Source organism: Tauraco erythrolophus, chromosome 2, assembly GCF_009769465.1.
Source record: "Tauraco erythrolophus isolate bTauEry1 chromosome 2, bTauEry1.pri, whole genome shotgun sequence".
Classification (NCBI taxonomy): domain Eukaryota; kingdom Metazoa; phylum Chordata; class Aves; order Musophagiformes; family Musophagidae; genus Tauraco; species Tauraco erythrolophus.
This window is the reverse complement of record NC_141466.1, coordinates 128,645,844-128,655,030: the sequence shown is the minus strand read 5'-3', so window position 1 is coordinate 128,655,030 and position 9,187 is coordinate 128,645,844. Positions and strand designations below refer to the sequence as shown.

The following is a 9,187-nucleotide window of genomic DNA, read 5'->3' as shown; positions in this document are numbered from 1 at the left end:
TGTCCAGGTTTGCTGCTGCTTAGCACATGAACAAGAGTCCAAAGGCTTTTTTTCAGTTTGGCTACCTTCATGATTATTTTTTTCTTTATTTGTGTGTTTTTCTCTCCCTTAGAAACATAAGGGCTATGAAGTCTTATGCTTCATAGTTTTGCTGAAGGACATTTTGAGAGTCTCAGGAAAACATACCAAGGTGACAGAGACAGTAAGCGTTGAATGTGTAGAGCAATCACCGAGAGCTAATTAGTGGTTTGTAGTTTTAACGGGTAGTCAAATGCTGGGTTCTTGTACGAGACTAAGTGTGTACCGTATTGCTCACTCTGAGGCTTTTTGCATGCCCTACACAGACATACAGACAAAATAATTGTGGAAATGAGAAAGAGTCCACTTGCTGCGGACAGAGCAGCAAAGACAGACTTGTAGCTGGGTTTTGTTTTAAATCTGGTGCAGGAATTACCTGGAATTGCCTGACTTGCTGTCTTGCTTGACCCTGCTTTGTTCAGAGCAGTCACGCAAACGTGGTAAGTGGTGTAAGGTAATAGATTGTACAGAGTGTACTGCCTTGACGTGGAATAAATATTGTCCAGGACAAGCTGTCTGTCCTCGTTGCCTTGGGCATGAAGCATCAGTTTGTAGGTGTGAACGACTGAATTTGGGGCGCACCAGCGTATCTGTGCAGAGCTGTCTGTAACTTCAGACACCTCTCTGAGCATTGGTGGATCGGGAACCTCATCTTCCCTCGACATGCCAGGACATAAACATTGGGATGCACTCTGCAGTTCACTGCACGGCTTCTGAAGATGCCTGCAAGGATTGTAGTCACAGGAGGTGTATGCCACTTGCACTGGGGTTTTCGTCGTCTGTTCACCATAATCGTAGTCATCTACAAAGTGTATCAGCGATCTAGTGGATGCAGGCGCTGACTGAGCATTCGTCCTGGTGGAGTTAGGCTGCGGTGGTCTCGTTTGTGGAGTGCCTTCCCAAGTGTGAGTGGCAAAGGAGTGGATGTAATGGTCAGTGGCTTCTGGATTTCTTGTTGCTCTAGCGGAATAATCACTAGTGGGTTGGCTGAATGGGTCTTCCAGCAGAAACGTCGTATCAGTTGTTCTCAGCTCCATCTTTTGCTGATCCGTTTCAGTTTGACTTGTGGAGCCATAATCTGAGGACGGACTGTAGAGCTCTCCGAGAAAAGCCAGGGAGGTGGTTACAGATGCGTAGGAAAGGGGATTGCCTGTGGCTTCAGAAACTGCCTCCTCCTCGTGGGAGGAATTGTTGGCTTTTGTGACCATCAGCTCAGTTGGGCTGGCCGCCATCGTGCTCACCCCATCGCTCTGAATTAGAGAGCTGGTGTATGTGTCCTCGGTTACCAGAGCAGAGTCTGTTGTTGTTCCGACAGCAGTGGCATCATGACTGGTAAGGCTGAAAGCATCGTGTTCGGGAGAGGGTGTGCTCAAATGGCTCCGTGTAACGTTTCTCTCAGACTGGCATTTATCGTAGAGCTCCAGCAGTGAAAAAGGTGTTGAAGGTCTGTCCCGATCTTCCTGGGATGTGTTGCAAAAAGTCTCCCGAGCCCTGCAGAGAGGACAAGTTAGAATAGACAAATCCAGAAGAATATTACAGGCTCCTGTAAGGCTACTTGGATTGGAATTGGCAACCTGCTGTCCCAAAACAGTCTGTATATTAAAGAAGACGTGAAACCTAAACCAAAGCTAGATTGTCCTGTGCTTGGCAGATGGCTTTATCCAGCACTGGGAACTTAGCTGACTGACTTTTTGGTTTTGTAAGGTGCAGGAATATCTTTTGCCAGAGAAGAAGCATCCTTTGCTACAAGGACTGTGAACCTTAGCAAAAGTGTCAGGGTTCAAGGCAACTGGTAGTAAAGGGTCAGACTTTAATGCCACACTAAGAGGGGAACGCATGCAGAGAGATGTAACAGGGTCCCCAAGATCCTTAAGTCAGCTGGTTTAGGCAGCTGGAGCTGTGCTGACATGGGATTTGCTCTTAAATGATCGAGCTCGAGTTTTTTCTTTACTCAGACATTGCATGTTTTTGTAAAGAATGCAACTGCTAAGCCCATCCTGGTGAGAAACAATCTAATTTTAACAATCTACTTCACAGCTCTCTCCACCGCAGATGACAAGTCTTCTTGGTGGCCTTTCAAAAGCAAGAGAGATCTGCATGTGCAAAGCACTTCTTTTAACTACAGATTATTGTAATTAGTCTGGAAAACTGTAGGAGAGCAGGGAAACAATAGGTGACAAACGGGGGTGTTTGCAAGGGGGGTTGTTGACTGCCCAGTGCTGATCTAGGCCTTGGGAATGCAAGGGCAAGAAGAAATAATTTGCTAAATATCTTGCAAAGTCTTCCAATTCCTGCTCGCAGTGGTGGCCCATCAAGGTCACCAAGACAGCTCATTTTTTATCTCCAGCTAATAAACAGATATGAACCGAAATAGAGAAAATAGGCTGCTCTTGTCTTAGAATGCACAGCTAATAAAACTTTTCTGCTACTCTGCATGTGCCCATCGCATTTGTCCACTTCAAGCATAATTCAGCCATGCTTTGTCCCTGAAGGGGACTTTATTTTGCATTTCTGCCTCTTGTGGAAGGGAAAAGCACACAAGGAGTTTGAATAACAGATAACCGGGAACGTTTGGTCCCCAAATAACTTAGACATTTAAGTTATGTCTGAAGAGCATTACTTTATCTCCTTGAACTCACTTACTTTTGCAGCACAACTTTCTTGGGCTTGGAGAGCAGCCAGGAGAGCTGGCAGTCGCATAAGAGAGGATTTCCGTACAAGTTGACGACAATGCTATCCGACGAATTGATATTCCAAGGATTAAAGGAACTCAGGTTACAGCTACAAGATGACAAATGCAGTAATTAGCGAGTGCTGAGCTACCTCCCAGGGGCTGGAGTGTGCTCAGTGTAAGACACAAAGCAATATTGTTGGCCAGTTATCAGCACCACATTCTCCACTTCAAAGTCCAGGCTAATACCTGCCCATCTCTCTAATTTGCACAGCCGAGCTGCTGCGTTAAAGCACAACAAAAGCACTGTTAAGGTGGTAACTCCCCTTGGAGATGGCAGCTGGAAGGGCAAGAACCTAGCATGTGGCAAGGGAAAGATGATCCTGCACTTTTATATTACATCATTTCTCCAGCTTCTTTCCCAGTCTGCTTGTAATGGCTTGACTTTCTCCGTGCCAATCATCCTCTTCTGGTTAATTGCCTCCATCATATCATAGACTCTCACCTACTGAAATCAAATGACTCGCACAGGAAGACCTTGCTGGCCTTTTTTGTTGAGCTGTCTTAGCTGCAGAAAAAGTGTGGGAATGTGACCTCCCTGCAGTCTGAGTGCTCAGAAGATGCTCTCTTTTGTCTATGACTTTAACTGCTACTCCTTTAAGTTTGGGTCATGATCTTTAGCACTTTGAACCGGTATTCCCACAGGTTTTGGAAAGTGCTATGTAAATTCAGTGTGGCAATCTAGTTGGGTGATGGACTCTGATTTTTTTGCTTAAATGGGTTTATTTTCCTGAAACTGCTTCCTAGACCACAGCCAGTGTTCAGTGTTTGTTTTCTGATATGCTTATAATCTGCTCCTATATTATAGAAATCCTTAAGGTGTTCTCCAGATCTTTTGCTTTAAGCTAACTGTTCTGAGTGCAGTTTACCTACTCTTATTTTGATAAATCACTTCCAGAGTTCTGCTTCCCTTAGTGTTTCAACAGGTGTGTGATGTACCAAGTAAATCACACTGAGGTGTTAACAGCAGAATAAGGACTAAATAACGCTGAACAAGGAACTATAGTAATCTCTCCCACTAAAAGTGGGAGGGACAGGTTTTTTGACTGCTTCCAAGGTGCAAGTTTTAGGGAACTGGCAGCATTCATCCTTTGTAGAGCAGGGAATCCTCAGTGATCTGCTTCTCCTCTGATGAGACATTGCCATCATAGAAATTGGAAGCATGGTCTGTAACACAAGAGGGCTTCGGTGGGTCTGTGCTAATCTCAGCATCCAGTGCAGTGGGAGAAAAGGCAGACGCGTGGGAGCGGCACGATGGATGCAGTCTCAAGCAAACAGTAACTGTGCTGTTGCTGTGAGTCTCATGCCATTTCTTTGGGCTGTATCAACTCTTCTGCTGTATCAGGTCTACATCACAGGCTCTACATGGCATATCTGAGTATAACACAGCCTGTTTCTCCACAACAAGCAAGCCCATACCCCCTTCCTAAATACCTGTTAACAAGCAAACTTTGCATAAAAATCAGCTCCCACTTTGCATAAAAATCAGCTCTCAGGCACCATGGTGCTCTGAGGCAAAGGAGACATTATGTGTGGGAGAACAAAAAAGAAAGCAACTCACTTCTGGAAGGAGAGGTGGCTCAGATGAGGAGCGCTGTCAAACATCTCTGTCCTCACGAAACCCAGTGAGTGGGAGTCTTGACAGTTCAGCTCTCGAAGATTAGGCATGGACTTGAAGAAGTCAGTATCGAGGCTTCTTAGTCGTGACATCTTGGTCAGGTGAAGTGATCTGAGGTTGGGCAAGTCGCTGGTCCACTCTGGTTGAACTGAAGCAGAAAAAAGATTTATACCTGTTGCCTATATAGAGCATTCCTGTGGATTTCTGCCTAAAAAGTTTTGTATTCAAAGAGACAGAAAGTATCTCTGTGATCTTCTACAGCTATTCTGTTTGGAAAAGGAATAGAACAAAAATCAATATACCAGTCTATAAACACCCATGCAATCACATTTTTGTAATATTGCCTGCAGGCCTGGTCGTGCTGTCGTAGGTCAGAGGAAAAGAAGGGAAGACAGAAGGGCAATAAAGCTGATGAGAGATGTGGAATAGCTTTCCTACTAGGTGAGATTAAATGAATAGGGATTTCTCTGCTCAGAGAAGTGCTGGGTGGGGGAAATTAGGGAGATCTACAAAGTCCTGACTGGTGTGAGAAAGGTAAATAACTTCCTATTTCTCCTAGCACAGGAAAAAGAGCTGAGGGGCATGTGACAGAAAGAATAGTGCCTTTCCATCTCACGCCTGAATTGTGTAACTCACCACCACAAGAGGGACTAGGCAAATTCGTGGAGGAAATTTGGTGGTGTATCTGTTAAATGTGAGTTGAGGTGAAACCTAAGGTCCTGGCTCTGCCCCAGGCTGAAAGCTGCTGGGCCACCATCTAACATCTCTCCGCCTCAGCACTGGAGCTGGCAGAGGAAGCAAACAAAAGGAAAAAACCGTGCTGTAAATTGCCCAGGGCAGGGATTGTCTCACTGTGCGGAAGTATTTGGCCGGTCGCGGTTGACACAAAAAGCCTCTCTCTGTGCTACTTCAATACAGTGGTGTAAAGCAGAGAGTAACTGTGGCGACAGACAAAGAAAGATTTCAGCGGCGTGTCAGAAAGAGAAATTAATTTCCTCCTGCCTGTCCCAAAGCTAATCTCAGGGTTGACAGTGGAATTAGGGCAGAGGTGGGGGACTACAGTGGGACAAATAGTCCTGTTTGGTGGTGTCCGTTCCATGCCTTTCCTTCGGGAGGCTGGTCTGCGTGAGGGTTTCCCCCCAGCAGTTGAATCCCAGTTGGGGAGTGTACTGCATGCTTGGACCAGCTGTTTGCAGCTTTTGGCGTGGAGTGTTCCCCCTCCACCCTAGGCTGGAAGCCATCGTCCCAGCGAGGCTTCTGCTCCCCCCGCCTGACCAAGCCCCATGTTTACAGTGGGAAATCCAGAAACTTACTTTTCTCAAGCAAGGTCCTGCTCAGATCAAGCACGTTGATAGTGCTTCCACTATTTGTGGCCTCACTGGAAGATGTGCTGATGGCAAAAGCAGACCCACTAATTCCTCTGCTGTCATCCTGCCCAAGCAGCGTTGCAGAGAGGTTCAGGAACTGTAGCTGAGGGTAACAGGAAAATGCCAGTGGCTGGATTTCAATCAGTGGATTTCCAGCCAGGGACAACCACCTCAAGTTAGGCAGGGAAGAGCTGTGGCATGATGGCACAGATGACAGCTTGTTAAAGCTTAAGTCCAGGAAGAGCAGACTGCTGAGGACTTCAGATCCCCATCTAACTGCCTGGAGATGGTTCTGCCTCAGCGAGAGGATGCGCAGCCGTGGGAGGTTTGCTATCTCCGTGCCGTTCACCTCTTCTAAGAGGTTGTTGCTGAGATCCAAGGTCTCCAGGACCTCCGGAAGGCAGACAGGGAAAGCTGTCAGGTTGCTGTTGGTCAGCTGCAGCGTGATCCAGGTCTTATTCTTCCGATCCTCGCAGGACATACTGGTGAGATTAACGTTCTCCCAAGAGTCTTCCTGAGCCAGCTGAAAAAAGGTGGTGACGTCCCTGGATGGTGCAGGCTCTGCTCTGCTCACCGGGCCCGATGCCGTGCTCCCCACCAGCAGAGAGAGGATGAGCAAGCGTGAAAACATCCTCCTCCTAAGTGGCTTGCAATTAACTTGCAAGATCTGTTTGGTTTTGGTTTCAGGGAGGGGAAAAGAAAACATCAGCATTAAGAGCTAGATTAAAAGCCCTCCAGGCAGCTACAAGCTATTTAAAAGTAAGTCCTTTCCTATTGCATCCAGACAGCGGAACTGATAATTAGTGCCTCTTCTATAATTAAGCCTAAGTAAACATGAACCCTTGGGGACAGAAGCATCATTCGATCTCAGTCTATACGCGTACCTTCAGTTTTTCCATGCAGAAAGCCAGTTGTATGACGTGCCTGGTTCCCACACCAGCACCCTCCGTACCAATGTGGCACCCAGAACGGCAGCAGCATGGGAGGTGGGCTCCCTGGTCTCTCTGCTTGGCTGCCTCTGTGCAGCACAGGGGTACGAGGGAGTGCCAGTGTTACTTCAGTATAAAAATACCAGTTTGTACTGAACTGGACAAGCTGCAGGAGAGCTTCACTTTGAGACTCGCCCTGCTCCTCTGCTCCTGACCCGCCGGCAGTGCCCAGGATGGTGTCGGGGCTGGGGCACTGCTACAGGTGAGTGCCTCAGGCATGTTACGCACTCCAGCTCCTGGGGAAAAGGTGGACTTTAAGTGCAGCTCCTGAATCACGTTTCAGTGAAAACGGTCAGAAACTCAGAAATGGTCAGAAACGGTTCCTGGATCCGGGCCCCGAAGGCCTGGGTACCAAGAAGTACGTTATTCAGTGTTACAGTTCCCTCTGTGCTCCCTCCTTGTGCCACCCCAGCTTTCTCATTAAAAAAAAAAAAAATAACACACAAAAAAGCCGTCCTAAATGACTTGTCCAAGGCTGCACAGGTAATCTGTGTCAGAGGAGGGAATTAGCCACAGCTCAAAAGCAGTGCTTTACTTACTGAGCTGTCTTTTGTGCTGCCAGGCGTTAAACGGTCATTCCTCATCCAAAAATATATCACGGTGTGGGGGCGGTGACTGAAGCCCCATGTAGTATGAAATATCTCAGGCTTATTCCAAACCTTAATAGCTACTTTCTGTTCCCTGAATGGTGCCAGGTCTTGCCCAGACCATCATCTGCTGCTGCCATCTCAGGCTTTCAGTAGGGACTAGCAAAATAGTATAACTTGGTTGCCTGCGTCTTTTTTGCCATATGGAACAGGGCAAGAGCTGAGCAGCCTCAGGGCTTCCCGGTCACCGGGGCTGCTGGATTCCCAGCACATGGCAGGGAGAGGATGGGAGGAACTGGACTGCTGGATCCCAATCTTAGATTTAATCTTAATCCCTGGCTCTAAACCGCATCCGCTTGCACGTACCTGCCCAGAAGTCCCGATGCCTCGTGCTGGGCTCTGCGTGGCTCCGATTGCCCGGCCGTGATTTTATATACACTCGGGTGACTCAGCCGAGAGCGTGAAAAGCCTCTTTTCTCTTCCCAGCTTTCCCTGCTCTCGGCTCTGCCCACAAAACGCAGGCGAGGTTTGTTCCCGGCTCGCTCCCCCGCATCCAGCTTTCCCCTGCCTGGAGAGGGGGTGGCTCCAGGCAGCTTTCCCCGCTCCCTGGGCCCTAGCAGGAGGTGGGTGGGAGGGCTCTTATTTCCCAACACTCAGGCAGGGCTGCTCCATCTAGTCTTTGTCTGAGCAGAGGGGGGTAAAGGGAAAAGCTCAGGATCTGTAGTGCCAACTCTCACGTCTTCTGCTGACAGGGGGGAAGGGAGAGGAGTTGTTGTGTTTCTTTGCTGACAGGTCATGATGGTGTAAATCTAAGGCTCTGCCTGCTGACACGGGCTTTGGTCGCTCTCTAGGTGCCAATAAAGGCTTCAAGTGTTTTCGTTTCTCTCCAAGACTCTTGCACTTGGGAGTAAGTCCTGGGAATGTTCACGCAGGACAAATGACTTTTCTAAGGAGGCCCTCGGGAAATGTCAAAAGCAAAGCTCTCGCCTGCCGCCGATGGATTCTGTGCGGGATGGACTTGGGAGGCCTCTCCCTGTCCCACTGTGCGTGGGTTGTGTTCTCTGCTCTGCATCTGCCGTACCGCGTGGCTTGGGAGAATTCCCAATCAGCTCCTTCTCTCATCCTTTGCTGGATAAGTCAGACTGACTACATAAAATATCTCCCACCAAGGGACCTGCCCTGAGCTGGATTTCTCAGCATTCCCACTATTCAAATAATAATTAGGCTGGTCAAGGGCTGAGAATAAAGCCAGGAACTGGAAAGAGATGAATTGATAGAGGTTGTTTCAAAGTAAAAAGCAAAAGTGTGGTTGTTCAGTTGCTTCTTTTAATGATTAATATTTCCAGGGAGAACAGTAGTCAGTGCTTTTCATTTGTCAGGACAACAGAACAGATCCATGCCACCAAGGCAAGAAGGCAAGACAGACCTGTATACTTTGGTGCTAAATTGCAGATAAAGGTCTTGCCTGCCCAAAAACCTTGAGTCTGCATGTACACAGACCTTATCTGTTGACCGTGTCATTTGTTATCTGCGTGGGGAGAAAGCCTTGAAAAACACCAGAACATCCACAGAACAAGACACCCTCTTTTCGCAGGACTCTCTGGAGCCATTGCGGTTCCCTTGGAGGCTGGGCGAGATGTACATATTGTTCCCGTGTGGAATGGCTCTAAGGCAAGACAAATAGTTTCCTAAATGAGGGGCTAATCCCACAGATTAACCCCGGTGGAGCAGCTCGCAGGGCTGTGCTCAGGGCAGCGTGTGGGCCAGGCATGTGCGCACCAACAGGTACCTTCAGGGGTCTGCGCTCTGTTAGGTTC

At 48.0% G+C, this 9,187-nt stretch overlaps 1 protein-coding gene across 1 annotated transcript; it reads right to left on the bottom strand.

The window, feature by feature from the left end:
- Positions 1-236: 236 nt before the first annotated feature.
- LRRN4 (leucine rich repeat neuronal 4) lies at positions 237-6,425 on the bottom strand. The gene is made up of 4 exons (XM_009980180.2): positions 5,741-6,425; positions 4,371-4,575; positions 2,722-2,859; positions 237-1,569 (listed from the first exon to the last, which is right to left on the bottom strand). The coding sequence occupies exons 1-4, from the start codon at positions 6,423-6,425 to the stop codon at positions 237-239; spliced, it is 2,361 nt and encodes a 786-aa protein (XP_009978482.2).
- Between the last annotated feature and the right edge of the window lie 2,762 nt (positions 6,426-9,187).